Source organism: Emydura macquarii, unplaced genomic scaffold (genome assembly GCF_026122565.2).
Source record: "Emydura macquarii macquarii isolate MOO-44397 ecotype Brisbane River unplaced genomic scaffold, CSIRO-AGI_Emac_v2 contig_1254, whole genome shotgun sequence".
NCBI classification, from domain to species: Eukaryota; Metazoa; Chordata; order Testudines; family Chelidae; genus Emydura; species Emydura macquarii.
Genome location: NW_027131391.1, coordinates 6840754 through 6865004, shown reverse-complemented (window position 1 = coordinate 6865004; position 24251 = coordinate 6840754). Strand labels below are relative to the sequence as shown.

The following is a 24251-nucleotide window of genomic DNA, read 5'->3' as shown; positions in this document are numbered from 1 at the left end:
GAGGGAGGTTGTGGAAGCGCCTTCCATGGAGATTTTCAAGAGGAGGCTGGATAGCCATCAGTCGTGGATGGTTTAGACACAACAAATCCTGCATCCTGGAAAGGGGATTAGACTAGATGACCCTTGCAGTTCCTGCTAAGCCTATGGCTCTGTGATGGGGGCTCGTGGGGCTTGTGCTATGGGGCTAAAAAATAGCAGTGTAGATGTTCCTGCTGGGGCTGACACCTGGGCTCTAAACCTGGGGAGGGTCTCAGAACCTGGGCCCCAGCTCAAGCGGGAATGTCCATGCTGCTCTTTTTTAGCCCTGTAAGATGAGCCCAAGGCAGCTGACTCAGGCTCTGAGATACCCTGCGGCTGCCTTGTTTTGTTTGCCTTGTAGACGTCAACACCCTGCTTTGGACAGTCCTAGAGGTGCAGAATCGCCCCCAAAGTACTCTCCAACCCACGAGTGCGCCCCGCAGTCCCTGCGTCAGCCAGGACTTGCAGCCAGTGGCATTGCAGACAATTGCCTTTTTCTCCAACGTGCCTGCCCACTGGGTGGTAAAGCGAAGCCCCGGGGCTTCCTTTCGAACTTCAAGCCCTTGGCGTGGGGTGAATCCCTAAGATCTGTGGCCCCGCACGCAGAGAGGGAGCTCTCCAGAGGGAGGGCAAGCGCTTTGCCGAGGGGCCGCATTGTAACTGGACCGTTGTGTTTTCCTTTGTGCAGCTTCTCCAAGTCTGTGTGCTGCCCAGGATGGAAGCAACAAGGAGACGAATGCTTGATTGGTAAGCGCCAGCATCCCTTCTTTGAACACCGCTTCTTCCTCCTTTCTCAGCTCCACCTCCCCTCCCGTTCCTGAAGGGCCTTCCCTGCACCACTGAATCTGGACTGCGTCTCCCCCATAGCCTGCCTTGCTCAGAGCTCTGTGTCACGGCTAGACTCGACCAGAGCTGCCAGGGGCTCCGTGGGGAGGTCCTGCCTTTCCTTCCTTGGTCAGAGCTAGCCCTGTGGGTGAGGCAGGGAAACAGCGGATGTCTGCAGGACACGGAGAGCATCCAGGGCAGTGGGCATATCCCAAAGCTCCTGTTCACTTGATAAAGCAGCATTGCAGCCAGATGGATTGGAATTCAGTCTGTCCTGTGCTGGTCACAGCTGACGTCCCTTCCCAGCAGGATGCCAGCTGCCTCCGGCAGACTGCAAAATGCAGACTGCAGCTCCAAAAGCAGTGTCTGGCTTCCCCTGCGAGAGACAGTCCCACGCTTTAGTCCCTGCCTTTTGCACAGATTTGGGGTCCCACCCCCAGCTGTTCTCACTGACAGCTGTTTGCAGCAGCAGTCAAGCTGAGCCAGGAGAGCCGTGTACACTCAGGGGAAGGAGCCCACGGCAGCGTTTCCTGCACGAATGATTTTGCAAGGTTCCTCGGTTTGGGTCCTTGTCACACACTGAGTTCCTCATTTAGGCCTTGGCAGGAGAATGAAACTCAGCTGCTAGGTTGGCCACTTACTCTCTGTGCTGGGGTGAGGGGTACTTTGGGGGCAGCACTTTCTGCCTTTCAGACACTTCCCATGACTCTATATCGACCAGGACTATCAACTGGGATAGTCCTGGGGGTAGATGGATGGGTTTCAGAGTGTACAGCCCAGCCCCTGGCCCTGGGAGAGATGATGTAGATAAGAGAGGGCCTCATATGTGAAGCGGGGAAGGAAAAGAGAAGTGAAGGAGGGGGCACAGAGATGGGGATGAAGAGAAAGGGGTGGCCACATGGATGGAACATGAAGAGCTTGAGTGAATGTTGCCACAGCTCCGGTGCCTGACGCTCGGTCCCAGCTGGTCTGCGGTGAGTGGAAGAAGCAAGTGATGGGAATTTGGGTGTCTGTTGTGGATACTCACTGAGAATACCCCTGTGGAAGGCCAGGTTGTATTCTAACTCACATCCTAGCTCCAGCAGGATAATAGTGGCTATTCCACAGCACGCGCTTCGTTTTTGCAAGGAGAGCTCTGGCGAGGGCTGCTTCAAAGTAGGGTCATCAGAAAGCACTCTTACAATCTTCTATTGTCAGTGGTTCAAAGCTCCCGGATAATCTCCCCCTTGGGGCGAAGCCTGGCTTTGAGCATCTCTGTCTAGAGGGCTTTGTCGATTTGAGTTTGGAAAGAGTGAGTATGTGAGGATTGCGAGTTCTTGGAACCTGAATTCCCAGAGCGCGGCTGAGAAACTTTTGGAGGCTATTTTTGGATTCCTGTAAAACTCCCCGCAGTTCCAGCTGGCCACAGTATCCCTGACTTCCTGTTGTGTGGTATTGCTCTGCGCTGTTCAGCGGCTGTGTGTTAGTGCTGGAGGAAAGGCTTCCTGCGCATATGTCTTTTGTGCACAACCTCACTCGAATGCAACCTTCAGACTGAGAATTCAGATGTTACGGCTCCTGCGGGAAAATTAAGGGAGCCCCTTTGCATCTCCCGCATATACAAAGGTAACAATTGCGCAGCAAACCAATCCCTCAGGGTTTGCATTTCACACTGATAACGATACTTTGCATGTATTTAGTGCCTTTATCTGATGCTCTCAAAATGCTTCATGAGATGGGGAATTAATTCATTTCTTAGCATCTCTGCTTTGAGCAGGGGGTTGGACTAGATGACCTCCTGAGGTCTCTTCCAACTTTAATCTTCTATAATTCTATGATCTCCATCTGGAAGCCTTGCCCGAGGTCTCACAGGAGTTTGGTGTCAATCAGGAAGAAAACCCAGGTCTCCTAGGCCTGTTCTCACCACTAGACTCCCAGCTTCCCTCAGTCTGGGTTTATATAATCTTGTCTCCCTGAAGGCTTTCAATAGTATCCATCGCCACAGGATCTGGGAGCTTCCCAGGTAAGATGGACTGCATGGAGTCCTCCGCTCAGATGCGGTTGCTGATGTAGCTGGAACCTGGCCTTCTGCTGGCTTTACAGATCCGGGCTGAGGCTGGGGACTGGGAGCCAGTGGAAGGAGCTGAGTACAAGGGGGACGTGCTCACGGAAGCCTGGCCCGTTGAGGGGCTGCTACCCTCTGGCCAGGCTGCAGCTCCTGCATTGCATCCCCGCTCAGCCCCGTGCCACAGCGGGCTACAGTAATGCAGCCTGGAGGTGACCACCACACAGATCAGTGCAGCCAGATCCCCGTGTGGGAGGAAGGGCGGAGGTGCCTAGCGTAGGCTTTGCTGGTCCCAAGTGGCTGAGGAGAGGGGTCTGACGCAGGGAAGCACCCATGCCCTGCCCCCTATGCAGTGTCCCAGCAGAATCCACGTGGCGGACTCTTGCTGGGGCCACGGGCGCGTGAGGCCTCCCGGGATTGGAGGTCAGCGCCTGTGACGGAGGAGTCAGGCGCCCTTCCCTCCTCGCCCGGCGATGCTCCCACAAGGGCGAGCGGCTGGCCGAGTCATCTGGTCTCTGTGCTGCCAGGCGCTGCCTTAGCTGTGTCTGCCAGAGGCTGCCTGGCCTTCCCAAGCCCTGGAGGCTGACATCCCCTCCTCCCCTGAAGACGGCCGGCTCATGCCGCTTTTGACTGCCACATTTGTGTCGGTTCGTAACAGGACGGGCTCTTTCTCCCTGTAGCTGCCGTGTTCCATCCCGGGTGTTCAGGAGAATTCCTTCCTTCCCCTCTTGCAGCACCCTTGGCGTGTCGCTTGCCCAGAGCCAGCGCCGGGCCTCCCTCTCAGCTCAGCACCTCCCACGCCACACCCAAGGCAGATGTCACGCCAGATCCCAGGGTGTCAGGGCGCCTCCGTGGCACCTAGACTCCTGTAAGCTGCCGTTGCCCGGCTCCAGGGCAAGAAGGAGCAGGGAGCAGCCCCCTTCTCTTAGACCAGCACCGCACCAGAGTAAACTCTTGCCTTCTCCCACTCTGGGAGCATATGTGCCTGAACCCTGGGCTTTGCCTAATCCTGCCCTGTCACTGGACGACGTCTCTCTCCCTTTCTCTTGGCAGCCGTGTGTGAGGGGAATTTCACCTGCAAGGAGAACGAGGTGTGCGTGAGACCCAGCGAGTGTCGCTGTCGCCATGGATACTTCGGGGCCAACTGTGACACCAGTGAGTATCGGGCAGCGTTGTGTCCTGGCAGGGTTGCCAACCGGCCGTAAATTTACGGACACTCAGTAAAAAAAAAAAAAAAAAAAAGTGCAATTTTAACGCTGTCCATAAATCCGTAAATAAATGAAAATGTCTGTAAAATTGGAGAGAAAGAAAACCTGCGGTATTTTGACATTGATTGCCACCATTCAGAATCACTTCTTGTATCATAAAACTACACTCACCCTGCCTTTATCAATTTCCCGTTTTCTATTATTGCACACGCCCAAAGAACCTGATTGATCAATTAACTGCAGCTACAACAGCTGCGTCATTCCGAATTCCTGTGTACCGAATATCGCGAGCGAGTACGCACTTTTGTGACATTATTGTATTGTTTAGGCTATTTTTAGTGATCTCGGTAAAAAGTTTACCATGTCGGTAAAAAAAAAAAAAATCAACTTCAGATCTTCATGTCAAGAAAAACTAAAATGCAAGGTTGACAAACCCCTGGCCCCATCCCAGAGCGCGGTGACGCAGCCCCACAGAGCTCCGGGGTAGCCAGCTCAGACACGGAGGAAAGTTTGCTCAAAAATCATAAAATCAGCGAGTGCAAAAGCTCGGCTCCAGCAGCATTTATGATGAAAGCAGCCAGGGGAGTGCAGAGTTAACCCATCCCACTGCACACGCCCTCGGACCGCACAGCCAGAGATGCCGAGTGCTTGATGGACCGTTTGTATTTTGTGACGCTTTCTTTTAGAAAAGTGCGGTCCTGAACAAATGGCTCTTGGAATAGAGGCCCACTGATCCTTTTCCCTGAGACTTGCCCCAGCTTGTGCATTACGGTGTGCTTTTTGGGAGCCTCTGCTGAAAATTGTTCTGCCCGCTCCTTGCCTGGAAGCTGACGTTTCTTAGCTGGGTTGCAGCTTCTGAAGATAAAGGACAGTGCAGCAGGCACTCTGGGAGCCTAGGTTGGTTCCTGCAAGGGCCGTGCTGGTGTGTGGGAGAAGTGCATGCTACTCCAGCTGGATACTTATACATACCCCTCAAGGCTTGCATGCTTCACCAAGACCCCACTTACAAGCACTGGGCTGGAGCCACCCAGGAGTCAGACAGGGCACCCCAGGAGCAGTGGGCTAAGGGGTGGGAGGGCTAGTGGCTCACCAGGAGGCTATAGGCACACTAGGAAGCAGCAGTTGGGCAAAGCTTTACCCTTTCAAAATCCTTGTTCCTCCTCCCGCAGAGACGCTTCCCAAGGTGCAGATTCACACCAGTGCTTACAAATCTTCAGAACTGCACTGTGCCCCAAACCAACCTGTCTGACGCTTAGCACAGCAGGCTCGCCTCCTGTAGCCGCCCTACCCACCTGGGACCGATCTCCATGGCAGCGAGGCACTGGGTACAGCATGAAAAGCACCCAAACTCTGTTTGAAATGGACAGTCCTCTCACCGTCTTGGAGGTCACCTGCTTGATGGTTTTCCCCCCTCAACAAGCGTGTCTTGCGGCTGCATGGGCAGTTTCAAGCTTTACCCATTTTTGAGTTATCCACTTGAACAGCAGCCTAGCAGGAACATATTCGTCTCAGTCAGAAATGGCTGAGGCTTTCCCCCAATTTCTCTGCCGCCCGCCCCATCTCCTTCGGGCTGGCACCAGGCATGGAAATTTCCAAGCCACAAGGGGGATTTCTGGGAAAGCAAACCGAGACGTTCTGCTGGCTGCTGCGTAACGACAGGCTTCTCTCTTTCCTCGAACAGACCCCAGACAGAACCCGAGAGGGAGACGTTAGCTGAGACCGGGGGACCCCACAGGCTCTCGGGGTCCCCGTTTCTTTACCTGCTGCCGTGGCTTGGTGAAAGGCAAAGTTTCAGGCCCTGCAGTGAGATGCCCGGCAAGTCTAGGGCAATGGTTGGGGCCAAAATATTTTCAGTTCATTTATTGTGGCCAGAAAAGTGACAGTAACTAACAGGCCCGTCTGACTCCGCAGATCATCTCCCGGTGGATCCGCTGTCAGTCTGCTCGTGCCAGTGACATAAATAGGCTTTGATTCCTCCTCACTCCACTTAGCCCTGCGGAGCCAGCCCAGCCCAGGCCAGAGAAGAGGCAGTTGGAGGAGTCGGTTCTGGCTTCGGCATTGTTAGTAACATTGCTCACTGTGTTCTGGCTGCAGGGCTGAAGTCTGCTCCCGTTACGGGCACAGCAATTCAACACCTGCGGCTGGCCCGGGTCAGTTGACTAGGGCCGCGGGGCTGTAAAATTGCTGTGTGGACATTCAGGCTCTGGCTGGAACCTGAGTGCTGGGACCCCGCCAAGTGGGGGGGGGGGTCCCGGAGCCCGGCCTCCAACCCAAGCCAGTACATCTACACAGCACTTTTTAACCCCACAGTCCGAGCCTGAGTCTGCTGACCTGGGCCAGCTGGCCGTGCTGTGGGTCTTGTATTCCAACGGCTGGTGAGAATACCCAGGTCGCACATGGCTCTCGGGTCCCATGGGACACACAGCACTCACGTAGAAGAATCACCTGTTTCACATCCACTGAGCAAACTCAGTCTGGACTCGGCAAGGCAATCAACAGGGCACCCTACAGCAACCCATTGCTAAAGAGCAGGGCTGAATGTTCTCCCTCGCTGGGCGCCTAGAGGGACCGGTCACTGTAGGGTTCATTTATTGCTTCCTGCGGAGAGGAGGGGTTACGTGTGAACCAGAGCCTTGAACTAGTGGAAAAGTCCACATGGCTCATAACCATCCGGTGCTGACTCACTCCTGGTGATGGCTCCTGGAGCCAAGGAATGGCGAATGCACCAGATCTGTCTCCCTGAGCCTGCCTGCACACTGCGTCCTCCTTATCTTGGCAGGCAACGTTCTCCCCACCACTGAGCAGCTGGGAATCAGACTCTGGGTCAGCCGTAGGGGCAGGTGTGTTTGCTTGATCGACCAGAGATTGCTTTTGCTCCAAAGTTACTTGTGCAAGACGAAGCAGCTCAGGTGTAAGGAGAACAGAAGTCATGCAGCACAGCCAACATGTTCACCTAGATAGCCACATGCTTCTGCCAAGGGGAAGAGGCACTCGCAGTGGGGAAGCCAGGAGAAGAGGGGCGGGAGAGGCTATGCTCTGCCTGAGCTCAGCTAGATGGCCCTCTGGAAGCTGCGTCAGGGCTGGCCCCAGCCCCTTTCCCTGGGACCTGCGCAGGCCAGTGTGTTACACGGTGCCTTTAGAGGTTGCTGCTGAAAATTGTTTGGTTCTTTCTTTTGTTGGAAGCTGACATTATTTCCAAACTGAGATGATGAGAGAGGCTGGCATGGCTGCTGCCTCCTTGTCTCCCTTGCCTCGGCAGAGTGCTGCAGGCTCCTGTGGGACTGGCTGAGTCGCTCCCCCCGCTGGGGCAGAGCAACGTGCAGACGCAGAGCCAGGGCGCGACGTGCTGGGGAAATTGGCCTGCTAACCAGACGCTGCTGCTGTTGCTCACTGGCTGACTGCCGTGCAAGCACCCTGCACTGCTCTTGGTGCAGAACCAGGGCTATCCAGACCTTCAGTCGACGTGGATGGGTGTCCTGGGCGGGGCTCCTTTAAACGTGGGCTTGGAGGTGCAGCGCTCTACGGAGGGCCTCGTGCATTTTGGGGGGCTGAGAGCATGGTAAGGGGGCTGACGTGGGTAAGAAGATGGGGTGAGCACAGCAGGAGTTGGGCTGCCTTCTCCACCAGACGGGGAGCAGCCGATTCACCCATTATATTGTCAGTGACGTGGTGCCTTTGGCGTGCGTGTGCTGGACCAGACAAGGCCCTGCCCTGCGGGGGGAACTGCAGCCTGCACGTAAGATGACCGGGTGGTGGAAGGAGGGGCCAGGGGACTAACCGAAGGAACCCCTGCCCCTTCCCCTTGGGCTCCATGGCTGCCCGGTAAGTGCTGGCGTGTTGCTTGTTTTGCAGAATGTCCTCGCCAGTTCTGGGGTCCCGACTGCAAGGAAATGTGCAGCTGCCACCCCAATGGCCAGTGCGAGGACGTCACGGGCCAGTGTACGTGCAACGCCAACCGCTGGGGGCCCAAGTGTGAGAACGCCTGTCTCTGCAAGCACGGCAAGTGTGACCAAAAGACGGGCAAGTGCACCTGCGAGCCGAACTGGTGGGGCCCCCAGTGCTCCAGCGCCTGCTACTGCAGCCTCAACTCCCAGTGCGACCAGCAGGCGGGGACCTGCATCTGCCAGCCCGGCTGGTGGGGCCGGGGCTGCAACAACCAGTGCGCCTGCAATAACTCCCCCTGCGAGCAGTTCTCCGGGCGCTGCCAGTGCCGGGAGGGAGTGTTCGGCCCACGCTGCGACCGCTACTGCCAGTGCGACAAGGGGAAATGTAACCAGGTGGACGGTACCTGCGCCTGTGATCCGGGCTATCGGGGCAAATACTGCCGGGAGCCCTGCCCGGCCGGCTTCTACGGGCAAGGCTGCAGGAGGCGGTAAGTGTACAGGGCCGTGCACCGCACTTGGCTCTGCCCAGCCAGTGCTCTTGCAAGTGGAGGACCGTCCCTGCTTGGCCTGCCTTGGTCCAGTGGGAGGGAGGAGTCAGCCCAGGGGGGCCCGAGACTGGTGCGGGCGGGGGTGTTCAAATGATGGCTAACCTCCTGGGTTGTGCTCTCCCTTGGCGCTGGTAGGTGCGGACAGTGCAAGGGGCTGCAGCCCTGCACCATCGCCGACGGCCGCTGCCTGGCGTGTGAAGCCGGCTGGAAGGGCCCCAAGTGCGACCAGGCCTGCTCGCCCGGCGTCTACGGAGACGGCTGCAAGAAGGCATGCCCCCCGTGCAAGGACGGCCACACCTGCAACCACATCAACGGCAAGTGCTCGCACTGCAATCCCGGCTGGATTGGAGACAGGTGAGCGGAGGCTGGGAGCTGCCTTTGAAGGGCAGGCTGCTTTGTGAGGAACCAGGCTGCACGCGCCTGTGGTTTCCCATTGGGCGATGTGACTAAGGCCACCCAGGATGTTTGTGGCGCTACCTGCGTTCGACCCCTGACTCCTATCCATTGCCTTAGCCACTAGGCAATGCTGCCTTCCCCTGCGGGTCATTTGGCTCTCTTGGTGTGCTCAGACATGCTGGCGCTTTCCATAGCGCTAGGCCAACATGCCCCTGTCCTGCCATCAAGCTGCCCTGCTGGAGGCTCTGGCCGGTCACAGACTGATGTTGCCCTGGCCAGTCGGACCATTTTGGCCCCAGCCTGCTTTTCCCTCGGTCCCTGAAAGCCACCCACTGCCGTTGCCTGTTCCTGGGGTGAGCCTAGAAGCTGCCTGCAGAGATCAGAGCTGTGGCCCTTCGTCTGGCATTGCAGAGGCTGCGGTGAGCTCTCCCCAGCCCTGGGGACGCTGGCTGCTCCAGGGACCCTGTCGGGTCACTCCCCGTCCCAGCCCGCTGAAACGTGCCCAGTGCTTGCTGCAGATGCGGGCAGCTCCGTGTAGACGTGGGGCTGTTCGGATGGACCCTTCCTTTCCACTCCATGTTGTCAGCTCTGGCCCTCACTGGGGCTTTTGTAAGCCCAGCAGATGGGAGCTTTGTTAGCAGGGAGATGAGCCGTGGGCTGTCGCCTATCCGGATCGATTGCTGTCTCGTCAGGCTGGCAGCAGAGCCTGTTCCACCTCGCCCTCGCGTTCTTGTGGTCGAATCCTGGCACGAAGCGCCATCCAGGCAGTTCTGCACTGCATTGTCTTCAGGGCTGGGTCTTGGCTCCATTTGGTTTTTGTGAAGTGTTTCCATTGTTCTGGTCTCTGATGCTACCAGTCTCGGGGCGGACGGTGGGCTTTGACCCAGGCAGCTGGCCTCAGATCAGACCATGGGTGTTGGCTGGGGGGGGCAGGGGGGTGTCCTAGTGGCCGGTCTCCGAGCAGAGCATGGTGGGGAAAGGTGTCTCAGGCAGAGCACGGTCAGTGAGGTGAAGAGAAGGAGAATGCCCCAGGGTGGTGGCGAAGGCTCTGCTGACTCCTGTCTGTGCTGTGTGCTCTCGGGAAGTGCCTCCCTGCTGCAATCACAGCTTCACCTACCAGATTCGCTGTGGTCCAGTAGCAGGAGAGCCAGGCCCGCACGAAAGCTGCCATCCCAATGGCCCCATTAGCTGAGGTGGAAAATGGCCTGGCAGCTCCTCACAGCTAAACCCAATCCTACCTGCTAAAGGCTCCCGGTGACTGTGTCCCCACAGCCCCTGCACTCGGGACAGGGCAGGACCTCAATGGCAGCGGCTTTCCAGCACCCCAGTGTATTTGTCTGGAGAATCCAGCCCTTGCCCTAGCTGCCTGGCCCTGCCAGTTCCTGTGCTCTTTTCTCTTGTCCCAGTCCTGTAACCTGCTCCTGTTGGCCCTTTCCTAGGTGTGAAACCAAGTGTCGCAACGGGACCTACGGCGAGAATTGCGCCTTTGTCTGCAGCGACTGCTTCAACGGGGAATGCCACTTCGAGACGGGCAAATGTCTCTGCCAAGCAGGCTCTCATGGCACCTAGTAAGTGACTCTTGTGTCTAGGGGTGTGGGCTGCTCTGGCCATTGCAGAGGTGTCTGGATACACACAGGTGGCTTTGGGCATGTGGATGGGGCTGTCTCTGACATCCCCAGGGGAGGAGGGTGCAGGGCAGAGCCCAGAGGGGTATGCCATTGTCCCCTCGATTATCTCTTTGCAGGCTGCAGAATACACTGTCTTTGGAGGAGGTTGCCTTTTTATTGGAGGCACAATTCCCCCCGTGGGGAGCTAATTCATGAACGTTTGTTTTTGTACTAACTGGGATAGCCGGTGAGGGAGACTTGGGTATAGCTCAGATCATCTGAACCCTCAGTGTGTCAGTGCAAAGTGATCCTCATTTCTTTACCCCTGGCTTCTATCTGCTCGAAGCCCATCAATGAAAATATCCTGGGCTTGTTCCCTATTTCCAGTCGTAGTCCGAGCGCTATCCTTTTTCATTTTCACAAACCGCCCTTTCCAGGCTGCCTGGAGTTCATCCAGACAGTTAAGCAGAATTTGCTGGGAAAAAAACCCCCCTGCATTTTGTGTGATTTTTGTTGTTATGCTGGTTTTCACTGTCAGATCCCAAAAGAGAGGGACAAACTGAACAAAATTCTTAATACAAGAGAGTAATTAAAGTAATGTCTTGCTTCCCAAACCCCTGCCGTCTGCCACCACTTCCGAGACAACTCAGTATTTTTGCACATTCATTATCACCTTTAATATACCTTGGGACGTTTGCTGGTAAATGTATGACTCGAAAAAGATCTGGACTACACCACTTTTGGTTCCATTTAGTTCAGGGTGGGGAGGGCTTTTTGTGATTTTTCACCAATCAAAAACCAGCCAAACAAAACCAACAACACACACCCCTCAGTGGCAAAACAAATAAACAACCAAAACTCTCCGGAGGTTTTCTGAAATGGAACAGAAAACACATCCTTTGTTATTCATGTCATACACACATTCATCCCTCAAACATAAACAGGCATGCCTCCTTCAAAATGAAAAACGTGCAGTGCTGTGAGTGAAAACAAAAAGCCAGGAATCCGGTGGTGTTTTTGGTTTGTACTTAGACCAAGCCACATTTCTGCTGACACAGTGACAGTGGTGTCATGAGTCTGCCAGGTCTCAGCCAAAGCACCTTGAATTGCTTTGGGAAGTTTGGTGCCTCTTTGTGGAGTCCCTTGCTGTGGGAAATGTCCGCTCTGGTTTTGCTCAGAGTCCTCCTGGTTGTAACTGGCTGATAATATAGAGACATGATCTTCCTGAGAGTTCAACCAAGAGTCTCTGGGAATTTTTCTTTTCCAGTTAAGCAGCTGAGGGGCTGATGGTGATTGCAGAAGAAGTTGTGAACTTCCACAGTGTGCTTTAGGAGGGTGTTGGTTGTTTTCTCAGTGCACAGAGTGGTACAAGGTCAGGATGTTTGTACCTGAGCATTCTCTCATCTCCTTTATTATATTTCCATTGTCAGCCCTTGTGCTGGATACAACACCCTAGGGAACAATTCATGGTCACCAGACCTTGCTAATAATGATTCATTGCACGTTTTAACTGTAGGCAATAAGTGCTCTAGCTAGTGATTCGAGGGGCGGATTTATCCACAGCCTGAAATTATTACCTCTTGTGGTCTACCAAGCCTGAAAATTAGCTGGTAATTCAGGTCTCTCTTGCAATTAATTGGTCAGGTCTCGGTCTTGGAGAGGCTTATCTGGAACCTTGGGAGCTTTCCCTCTTCCTGTAGGAGAGCAGAGAGTGGTTGGCGGGAGGGTTATGAATTGTTGTGTATAGCAGAGGGCTGTCAGCAAGGAGGGAGAAAAGCTCACATATTCCTCGTTCGGACGGGAAGAAGGGTTTAGTTGTTATGCAAATGACACAAAAATTGAAGAAGTCATAAATAATGAAGAGGACAGGTCATGGATGATCTGGATCACTTGGTAAAGTGGGTGCAAGCGAACAGTATGCGTTTTAATACAGCTGAATAGAAATGTATGCATCTAGGCACCAAAAAAAGTAGGATAAAAGATTTAGAAAATCTGACGTGAAAGTTTTAAGGTAGCTGTTAGGAAATGTTACAACTACTGGGCCTGGTTAGTCTTGAGAAAAGAAGACTGAGGGTGGACCTGTTAGTCTTCAAATCCGTTACTTACAGGCAGTTTGACTCTATCCTTGGTAGCCGTGACTGAAAGATTTGTGGATCCTGGTGGGTCATCAGCTGAACCTGAGCTCCCAGTGTGCTGCTGTGGTCAAAAGAATGAACGCAATCTTTGGATACATAAATGGGAATCTAGAGTAGGAGCAGAGAGGTTATTTCACCTCTGTCTTTGGCACTGATTCAACAACTACTGGAATGCTGTGTCCGGTTCTGGTGTCCATAGTTCAAGAAGGATGTTGAAAAACTTGAGAGGTTTAGAGAAGAGCCATGAGAACGTTTCTATGATTTTATCATAGGGCTGAAAGGGACCTCAAGAGGTCATCAAATCCAGCCCCCCTGCGCTGAGTCAGGACCAAGTAAACCTAGACCATCCCTGAGAGCGGTTTGTCCAACCTGGTCTTAAAAACCTCCCTGGGAAGCCTATTCCAGAGCTTAACTGCCTGTATAGTTAGAAAGTTTTAGATTCGCTATTAGGAAAATCTCCCTTGCTTTAGATTAAGCCCATTCCTTCTTGTCCTACTGCCAGTGGATGTGGAGAACAGTTGATCGCTGTTCTCTTTATTACAGCCTTTAGCATATTTGAAGATCATTATCACGTCTGCCTTCAGTCGTCTTTTCTCAAGATTAAACATGCCTAGTTTTTTTAACCTTTCCTCATAGATCAGGTTATCTAAATCTTTTATCATTTTTGTTGCTCTCTTCTGGACTCTTTCCAATTTGTCCACATCTTTCCTAAAGTGTGACACCCAGAATTGAACACATTACTTCAGCAGAGGCCTCCCCAGGGCCAAGTAGAGTGGGACAATCACCTCCTGTATTTTACATAAGACATTATTGTTAATACACCCTAGAATGATATTAACCTTTTTAGCAATTGCATCACATTGTTGACTCATATTCATTGTATGATCCACTGTCACCCCGAGACACTTTTCAGCAGTGCTACCACCTAGCAGTTATTCCCCATTTTGGAGTTGTGCACTTGATTTTTCCTTCCTAAGTGTAGTACTTTGCACTTGTCATTACTGAATTTCATCTTCTTGACTTCAGACTAATATTCCAATTTGTCAAGGTCATTTTGAATTCGAATGCTGTCCTCCAAAGTGCTTCCAACCCCTCGCAGGTTGGTGTCATCTGCAAATTTTGTAAGCGTATTCTTCACTCCATTATCCAAATGATTCATTAAAATATTGAATAGTATCAGACCCAGGACTGACGCCTGCGGGATCCCACTAGATATGCTCTCCCAGTTTGACAGCGAACTATTGATAGCTGCTTTTTGAGTACGGTCTTTCAACCAGTTGTGCACCCACTTCATAGTAATTTCATCTGGACACATTTCCCTAGTTTGCTTACGAGAATGTCATTTGGGTTTTTGTCAAAAGCCTTATTAAAATCAAGATCTATCATGTCTACTGTTGCACCCTTTCCACTAGTCCTATTAAAGAAGGACATTAAGTTGGTTTGGCATGATTTGTTCTTGACAAATCCATGCTGGCTGTTCTTTATAATCCTATTATCCTTTAGGTTTTTATAAATGGATTGTTTAATAATTTGTCCCAGTATCTTTCCAGGTATTGAAGTTAAATTGACTGGTCTATAATTCCCTGGGTTCTCTTTGTTTCCCTTTTTAAAGATCAGGACTATGTTTGCCCTTCTCCAGTCCTCTGAAGCCTGCCCCATCCTCCAGGAGTTCTTGAAGATAATTACTAACAGTTCCGACATTGCTTCAGCTAGTTCCTGAATTTCATCAGGCCCTGCTGACTTGAATACATCTAACGTATCTAAATATTCTCTAACTTGTTCTTTCCCTATTTTAGCTTGTGTTCCTTCCCCCTTATTGTTACTATTAACTGTATTGGGTATATGTTCACCTTTAACCTTTTTAGCGAAGACTCAAGCAAAACAGGCATTAAACACCTCAGTCATCTTGATACCATCAGTTGTTAGTTCTCCTTCCCCGTTAAGTAGAGGACCTACACTTTCCTTTGTTTTTCTCTTGCTCCTAATGTATTTAAAGAACTTCTTCTTATTGCCTTTTATATCCCTCGCAGGTGTAACTCATTTTGTACCTTACCCTTTCTGATTTTGTCCCTACATGCTTGTGCTGTTCTTTTTCTTCTTTGCAGTTCATCCAGGTTTCCAGTTTTTGTAGGATTCCTTTTTGATTTTCAGGTGATTAAAGAGCTCCTGATGGAACCATACTGCCTCTTACTGTTCTTCCTATCTTTACTCTGTATTGGGATAGTTTGCAGTTGTGTCTTTAATATTGTCTTCTTGGGAAACTTCCAGCTGTCTTGAACTCCTTTATCCCATAGATTTTCTTCCCATTGGACCTTACCTACCAGTTCTGAGTTTGTTAGCTGGCTTTTTTGAAGTCCGTTGTTCTATCATTTTGAAGTTCGTTGTTCTATCATTTCATGATCACTTTCACCCAAATCACCTTCCACCTTCACTTTACGAACTGATTCCTCCCTGTTGGTCAGAATCAGGTCTAAAATGGCTGTCCCCTTGGTTACTTCCTCCACTTTCTGGAACAAAAAATTGTCCCCAATGCATTTCAAGAACTTTTTGAAAAGTTTGCGTTTTGCCATTTACTTTTCCAACAGATGTCTGATTAGTTGAAGTCTCCCATTACTACCAGGTCTTCTGTTTTGGATATTGTTATTTGTTCTAGAAATGCCTCCTCCACCTGCTCTTTGAGATTTGGTGGTCTAGAGTAGACCCCTACCATCACATCACCCCAATTTTTTTCTGCTTTTATCTTTACCCAGAGACTTTCAACTGGTCTGGACCTCAGATGCGGGTATATATTCTTGACATATAATGCTGTAAAGCCTCCCTCTTTCCTTGCCTGTCCTTCCTGAGCAAGTTATCCCGCTCTATACCAATATCCTAGTCATGACATTTATCCCATCAAATCTCTGTGACTCCAGTTACGTCTTAATTAGCTTATATACCCATGCTTTTAGTTCTTCCTGTTATCCTCCATACTACTTGCATTTGTGTATGGACAGAAATCTACAATGTTGAGCAGATTCCCTAACTAATTTCCCTCTTGTTGCTTCTACGAACTTATTGTAATTTTCCATTTCTGCCCACCCAACATTTAGCTCTCTCTTAAGGTCACCTTTTTTTATGCTTACCTGTGGGCTTTTGTCACCTGCTCCCTTTGAAAGTAATTTAAAACCCACCTCATTAGGTTGGCAAATCTGTGCGTGAAGATGTTCTTCCTCTTTTTCGATTAAACAATTAGAAAACCTGCCTTATAGTGATAGACTGAAGGAGCTCCATCTATTCAGTTTAACAAAGAGAAGGTTAAGAGGTGACTTGACAATGGTATATAAGTACCTGTATGGGGAGCAAATATTTAATAACAGGCTCTTCAAACTAGCAGAGAAAGGTCTAACACAATCTACTGACTGGAAGTTGAAGCTAGACAAATTCAGGCTGGAAATAAGGCATATATTTTTCACAGAGTAATTAACCATTGGAACAATTTCCCAAGGTTGTAGTTGACTCTCCATCACTGATAATTTTTAAATCAAGACTGGATGTTTTTCTAAAAGATCTGCTCTAGGAATTATCGTGGGGAAGTTCTGTGGCCTGTATTATACAGGAGGACAGATTAGATGATCACAATGGGTACCTTGGAATCTATGAATCTATGCCAGCAGAGCCAATTCTGACTTTGCGTTGTTGTGGAGCAAAAAAATTGGAGGTAATTTTTTTTTCAATTTTTTTTAAAGGAGTTTTAAAAGAGGGGGGTGGGGGGTTTTTTTGTTTTTGTTTTTGTTTGGTTTGGGTTTTTTTTACATCTTTGACATTTTTCACCCAAAAAAGTAATCTGAAATCCAGTTTTGAAATGTTTATTTGCGGTTTTTTGTTTAACACCCCCACCCTTGCCACCGTGCGTGCATGTACTGTCTCTCCCTTTATTCCCCTCTGCTTTTCCCTTTTTTTCCCCTCCTTTTTTTCCATTTTCCCACTGGGAAAAGGGGGCAAAAAGGAGAAACAACAAACTGAAAAACCAAAAGTGCCCTGAAAACTCAAACTTAGTCTTCATTGTTCTTCTGATTTTGTCCAAAATGAAAACTGTTCAAAAATTAAAATCTTTCGTGAAAAATATTTTAGACAGAAGAGCATTTTTTGATGAAAAGTTTTTGTTTTTGTTCAAAAGATGTCTGCCAATGTCAATCAGACCCTGGTGGGGACTCAGGCGAAGGGCCGACAGACTCTGAGAGCTGGAAGAGGGCCCTACTGTCTCTCCCAGACCCTCAGGCCCTGGTGGTTGGAAGGCGTTCTGTTTCCAAATGTCCAGAAGGATTTTTATGTCTTTAGCAACTGCTGTCGCTCATCTTGGCTCCTCACTGCTGCTGGGCACATGGTTAGAAACAGCTGCACAAGATGCTTCCTTTCCACCGAAGGCCAGTGATGAGACCGTTTCCCCTTCCCTCAGATCCAGACCTGACCACAGTGTTGCCGGCCGTGGTGCCCTCCTGGCCCTCTGCCTAGACTTGAGCACACCCGTGTTAAGATGCTCCCTTTGATCCTGAATGCAGGAGCTGCCGAGTCAGAGGAGCCCATTGCCCAGGGCTCTGCATACAATACCAGCTCAGATGGGAGAGTTGTCCTAATTTTCAAGGCCCCGAATATCCCAGAAAGCTCCTCTCTTCAGGTGACCTCCCTTGGCAGCTCTGGAGCTGTGAAGCCAGGAGCTTTCAGGGTGATGCTGTGAGTGCGGGAGATGAGGCCGGCAGCGGGGCGCAGGACTGGAGGGGTTAGAATGCCCCCACAGTGCCAGCTAGTTCAGCTGGTTGGTGTGTGGTGCTAATAACACCAAAGTCATGGGTTTGAGCCCTCGGCTGGCTACTTAGTGGGCTGGGGCAGGTGGCTTCTGCTTTAAGCTGGTGCAAAGGCAGTGGGCTATCTCCATTGATGGTTCACAGTCGTTAGAGATTGACCTCCCAGCCACAAGAGTGACAGGTGCTTAACATTCCCACAGCTGCCAGCAAACCAGCAAAGAGCACAAGGGAGTGGGACAGAGACAGAGAAGAGAAGGGACAGTAGAGGAGGAGGGATGGAAATTCAATTCTGCAAAACCCCAATGAATCCCTTTCATCTCCTCCTCCAACCCAGGGAAGGAGAGAGAGAGTTAGACCATAGGCCTCTTGTGAATTTGGTGATGGCTGTTACAACACCCTGGAGAGATCAGAGAGGGAGACAGAAGGAAAAAGAAGCAACACGTTTGTTTGCTAAAGTTTTGACTAAGCCTGACTTTCCTCTCATGCCAGAGAAATCAAGGGCATTGGTTCAGACATGCGAATCGTGCATGTTATCTGTGTTCACGGAGAAGGGGCCTGCAACACTCCTGCCATGGTCTGATCTTTGGGGAGATTTTAAACAAAGCAAACTCTAATCATTGTAATTCTTAAGGCAGGGGCAAAATCCTGAGCCGCTCAGATTGACACATTCATTAATGGGGGACTTTTCAGAAGAAACAAATACAGAGGGCCAAATGATGAATGCAATGGGATAACATTACATGCATTTTAATGTCCCGTATCAAACAAACAGTGGCTGACCGTGTCCCCAAATTGCTGCCCAGGTGTAGCCACCGGTAGCAGAATAACCACTGATTTATTAGCATGCTGGAGTTTTTCTTTCCAGAGTCAGTTGAGAACCTGCTTCTACCTTCTCCAGAAACATCCCTTTTAGTGAAATCAGCCCAACAGGACACAGTCAGCTTGAAATCCAGTCCGTTTCCAAAGCCGAATTGAAAAGTCCTTTCAGGTGATGCCCCCTCCCCCCGCCCTGTTGTGTGAAAGAACCTCACGGACACCAGGGGGAAGCTTTGAACTTGCACGTGAAATGCGCAGAGTGACTAGACTGAAACACAGATGTGAAAACAGGTAAATCTTTTTCCAAGAGGAGTGCAGTTTTTTCAGTGGGACATGGCGTAATAGACCTTTTTCTGGAGAAAAGTGTTTGTCCGGTGGAGTTAATCGTGCTAGGCAGAGACGCGCTCTCTGGGGTTACAGAGCTGCGGCACAGCACACCGTGAAGGGGAGCTTTCAGCACTCGCGCTAGGGATTGGCACGTTCATTTGCTCAGGTCCTGAAAAGGTTCTATCCTTCCTTGCCAAAACTTGCTTTCCATTCAGGCTAGCGGAGTAAATTGCATTTCTTGCGCTTGCCCTCTCGAGTGAGTTTTGTCACGCAGTCACAGTTCCCTCGCCCAGGCTGCTGTCTGCCCAGTAAGCAAAAAAGGCTGGGGCCAGGTTAGAATTTCACACTTTTCCTAGAGGTTTTCTTTTTCACAGCAAATGATCATTCTCATGTTTCTGTGGGATTGTGACAAACAGACCACGGCCTGACAGACTGCATAGCTGAGTGTTGTGACAATGTGTCTTACATCTCCAGCTCACTACGTATCCAGCAACGCCTGTAGTGAAATCACTTGTTTGCCTCAACTCTTCATTTTCCAGAATCCTCTTTAGTAATTGATGGAACCTCTAGCTGGAGGGAAATGCGGTGTCTGACTAATCCCTGTCTGCCTCACTGCTTTGCTTTGCTTCGCTTCCTCAAAACCACACGTCTGTGATTAGCTCTCTGGACAGCCAGGTTTCCAATGCTACGTGACTTTTGTTGGTCCTTATTAAACCCAGTTGTGTATGTGTCTCCCTCAGAGGATCTCATCAGTCAGGCTCAGCGATTTATTACCAAAGTCAGAAATAGCATCCAGGATAGATATCACCATCACAGCAACTCCCAGAGATCAGGGCAAAAGCTGAACTATTGCCTCCCTGCTGTGGGTTGGAGCAGACCCCAGTAGGGGTTTGTGGGTCATCATCACCTCCCTGAAGTGGGGGATAGGGGCTGGTGGGCCTATGCTTCCGCAACCTTCCTGGGTGAGCAATGGGTAGGGACCAGTGGGCGCATGCGCACACACGCAGCTTCGCAAGTGTCCCTTGACATTTGAGGTGTGTGGTTCTGTCTTGGGGCTGGCCTAAGATGCTCATGGCTTCCCATATGTCCTGCTGGGGCCTGCGTTCCCGTGTGTCCCATGGAAACCGTGCTAGCAGCGAGGGAGAGCTGGGTGTACGCGTCCAAGGAGGACTTCGATGGCGTCCCTAGGGAGCTGGGAAGCAGCTCTGTGATTGGCTGGCTGAGTCCAGCAGGGGGCGCCAGAGCTTCCCTTTTACAAATTACGCCCTGCGGTTCCAACGCTGGCTGAAGAAGGTCGCGTGTCTGACGCATGGCTCCTGACTGGGAGGGCTTTGCCGGGTGCCCGAGTGCTTGCTGACTCAGCGATGCTGTCCAGCCTTTCATTACTGTTTCTTTTTCCAGTGACAGGAAAGTAGTGGGTTTTGTGCCAGTGCCCCCCTGCAGTGTCACCACCCCAAGGGTTCAGGTCCCCAAAATGATGAGATTGGCTTAAAAACCAGGAGATTTTAAAACATATGTTTTTGGTTTGTTTATTTGCCTTCTGGCCTTCAGCCGCGAGGATTCACATTTCCCAGCTTTTCTCCTGACCCCCAAACACAAGAAACACGCTTTATTTAAGTGGAAACGGAGAGTTTCCCGTAATCACTTGACTCCAGAAGCTGGGGCTTTAAGAAAAGCGCCAGCCGTGGTGAAGATCTCGTTAACAATGTGAGAATTGGCGACGCTGCCAGAATCTCGTAGGGAAGGGTGTTGCACTCAGTCAGACATGCTCCTCCTGGTGTCGTTGCATTTTGAGCACCTCGTTTCCCTGGAGCCTCCGCAGCATGTTCAGACAGGCGCGTGTGCAGGGGGGCACTGGACACAATATGCACTAGCCAGTGGGTGCCCAGGCGAGGTTTGTGGGCACACGCCACAGAGACTCGGGTTGTCTCATCAAGCCACAAGGCACAAAAGTCTCTCTTAGCTCTGTAGGTCCAGGCCACACTCTCCTTAGCGTGGGGAGGTGAAAGCAGCTTAGCCAGACTTTCCCCTCCACCTCTTGTGCCCAGAGACGGCAGGATCGTTTGTCACCTTTCACTATACTGATGTCTGCAAAGCTGGGTGGTGTCATGAGCTCCGCATTGACCCTTCCACGCCAGCATGGCTCTGTTATAGGGTAAGAGCTAGTTTTCTCGTTGCTGTTCCGCAGACTCCACTTGGGATCTGACTCCCGTGGGCAGGGTTTTCTCTGCCATTCCCCCCAGGAGTGTAAACAGGCTGAGCTGATGTCCTGCGTGCTTGTGTCACATGCAGGGCTCGGGTAACTGAGTGAATTACCCTGACTCCAGAAGAGCCATCCCATCCAGGCAGCTTTGTCAGCAGTTTAAACCCCTGAAGCTGGGTTAAATATAGCTTTGGTCAGAAGTTACTCATTGCCCCTGGCTCAGGATAGAAAACTTTGTGGTAACTTTCTCAAACAGCATGTGGGAATTTCTCTGCAGGACACCCAGTGACGTCAATGAAGAATAAACCTGCATTTACTGCTTGCAGTAACTTTAAAGAAATACTAGTAATTACAAGCAGTGAAGGGAACCGATGAACAGCTGGAAACTGTTCCACCACTACTGTCCCCCCGGAACTGAAGAAGAGACGTAGGTAAAGGGTAACACCGAGATTAATGGAGGGGTCCCTCAGTCTCACCTGTTGAAGCAGTTCCACTATGTACAAATAATTAAAGGCAGGGGGACTAGACCTGGGTCTCCCACCTCGTACCCTAACCAGCAGGCTATGGAGTCATTCCCTCTTACGTGTGCTTTCTCTCCCTGGCCCAATGAATGCTTAAGTGTTTATCCAGAGTGAAACAGTTTCAACAGGAGCGATGGGGACAGCCGACCCCCCCCCCCCCCCCATCAGCCTGTCTCCTGGGCCAATGGTTAGAGATGGGAGACACCTGTTCAAATCCTTTCTCCCCCTCAGACAGCAGGGGGAGTCCCAGGTATGTGCTGTAACCACTAGGGCAGGTGATAAGATGGGCACCGCTCTTCCTCTGGCCCGTCAGTGTGAAGGGAGGTGGGTGCCTAGCTCGTTCTGCCCGGAAACGCCTTCGGCACCTGCCTCCAGGAGAGGGGGCCTGGTTCTGCACCGCTAGCCATGGGAGGCACCTCTCTGTGAAGGGGCGGGGCTTAGCACACACCCCTCCCATTGACTCGGTTAGGTGGCACTCTACCTAGCCTGCTGGCTTTTGTGACTCACAGTCCGAGGCGCCTAGCTCTCCTCATTCATTGGATAGGAGCCTAGGGACTGAACTCAGCCTCTGTGACTCGCCCTTGGTGTTCCTGTAATTCTCTAGGTGCATACAAATTAGGCGTTGCAATGCGCGAGACCATCCTTTCTATTCCCGTAACCCCCTGCTTGAGTCACTGTGCACCTTCCAGCGTTGCAACAAATGGAGTAGGGGTCCTACAGACAATAGCCTCCTTCACTGCACAGCCCCTGAACAATGCATAATTCATGTGCACAAGCAGCCTTAATTCTGGCATTTCCTGACTTTTTAGTGTTTGACTTTGCAATGTGAATAATGTTCTGTTAACAGTTGCGTGCCGTTGCCTAGTTTTTTTTAAAAGCAAACTGAAGAGAAAAAAAATTCCATCGTGTGGCCTCCTGTTGACACCGACATGGGTAGTCAGCAGAGTAGAAACTTTTAAATCCACCACACAGAGCTCTGCTGCTTAAGCCAATGGAGTAACTGACAGCAGTAGTAGGTTGTCATCCTCTATGTGAACCAGCGCTAGAGGGAGATGAGACACTTTGCTAGTGAGTTTCACAGATATTTGTTCACATCAGAGGAATGGTGAGATCTAGGGTCTTGGATTCCATTCCAGGCTCTGGAGAAGAGTGTGGACTTCCATTCTCCTCACCCCAGTCCCCATCTCCTTGCCCAGCCAGTCCTAATTCCCACCTTTAACATCTCCATCTAATCTGTTTCTCTCTGCCACCATCAGGAACCTGCACAAGACTTTTTCTCGCTAGAATTTAGCATGAGCAAACCAATGTATTTTTCACTACTCTCCTTGGAAATGGCTGAACCGTTTAGGCTGAAATTTTCCAAATCAATTCAGCCTGAGGCAGGCACCCAGCGTAAAAAATCTCAGCCCAAACAGTTAAAGTTTGGCAAAGTTACAAGCAACTGAAAATAGGGCCATATAACGAGAAATGTCAGGCGACTTTAATCATAGGTAATGCTTACCAGCTTCGTCTATAATAACAGAGAACATCACCACTTCCAACTGCTGACATCCAATCCCTGGCCCAGCTGCTCTGAGCGGCTGTGAAGCCCGCACAGACTCTGTGCTAATCCCTGTGTCATTATGCCCGGCATATGGTACCACACGGGCACGGAGCTGGGCCAGAGGCAAGCTTTCTCAGTTTTAAAGGCATGAAATGTGCTAAGTCCAGGCCAGGCTAGTAGGATCCCTTTGAGGACCTGAAGACAAGAGCAGCTGCGGCCGGCAGCAGGCTGGAGTGTGCCAGCTACACTCTGCCTGCTGGAGACAATGGGTCCTGGGGGGTCTTTGTATTTTAGAATTATCGAAGGCGCTGTGTTCAAAGAAAGGGAAATGGCCCTGAGGGAGGGCTGGGTTTTACGGTGGGCAAAACGAGAGGACAGAGCCAGATGGTGAATACCTCAACCCCATCCTGGGCATCATTTGAACAAGGGTTATTACCATGTCACACCGTAGTTCTCAGTGCTTGGGCATCTGGAAGCTCATACAGGCACAGAGAAGTGTAGACCCTCAGACACTGGCAAACTGCACAGAGGAAGGCATCCTGTGCAAAGCACATGGGCAATGGAGAGACCCAGTGCAGAGCACACATGGGGCGGACCAGCGTAGAGTGCACTGGGGGACAGCTCAGAGCTTGTGATTTACTACACACTGCCCCTGTTGCGCGTTCTCTAGGCGCTAGCACAAGTTCTCGCGCGCACACATCTGCACAGCAGACAGGGTGCCCCATCCTCTCTGCATGTCTCCTCCTCTGCTAACGTCCTGGCCTTCCACCCCACCCCTGAAGAGAAGCTGCTAGTGTGGCAGGAAGGTCCATAGATTCAGGTTCTGCCAGGCTAGGGTCCAACCATAAAGGATTTATTGGTCCAAACTAATACGTTACATTTCACCAGAAGCAGTGCAGCACAGGGGGTAACATAGAATCATAGACGTGTAGGCCTGGACGGGACCTGGAGAGGTCTTTTAATGCAGTCCCCGGCACTCAAGGCAGGACTAGTATTATCTAGACCATGCCTGACAGGTGTTTTTCTAACCCATTCTTTAAAATCTCCAATGATGGAGATTCCACAACCTCTCTAGGCAATTTATTCCAGTGCTTAGCTACCCTGACAGTGAGGAAGTTTTTCCTAATGTCCAACCTAAACCACCCTTGCTGCAATCTAGGCCCATTGCTTCTTTTCCTGTCCTCCGAGGTTAACAAGAACAACTTTTCTCCCTCCTCCTTATAACAACCTTTTATGTACTTGAAAATGATCATGTCCCCATCCTCAGTCTGCTCTTCTCCAGACTAAACAAACCCAGTTTTTCCAATCTTCCCGCATAGGTCATGTTTTCTAGACCTTTCATCATTTTTGTTGCTCTTCTCTGGGCTTTCTCCAATTTGTCCACATCTTTCCTGA

General features: G+C 51.0%; 1 protein-coding gene across 1 annotated transcript in view; it reads left to right on the top strand.

Annotated features, from left to right (window-relative positions):
• SCARF2 (scavenger receptor class F member 2) overlaps positions 1-24251 on the top strand; it is an 86161-nt gene that overhangs the window by 16741 nt on the left and 45169 nt on the right. Inside the window, 5 exon segments of the mRNA XM_067550295.1 lie at positions 707-765; positions 3941-4042; positions 7948-8467; positions 8663-8881; positions 10363-10491. Of these exon segments, the coding sequence (XP_067406396.1) occupies positions 707-765; positions 3941-4042; positions 7948-8467; positions 8663-8881; positions 10363-10491 (1029 nt within the window).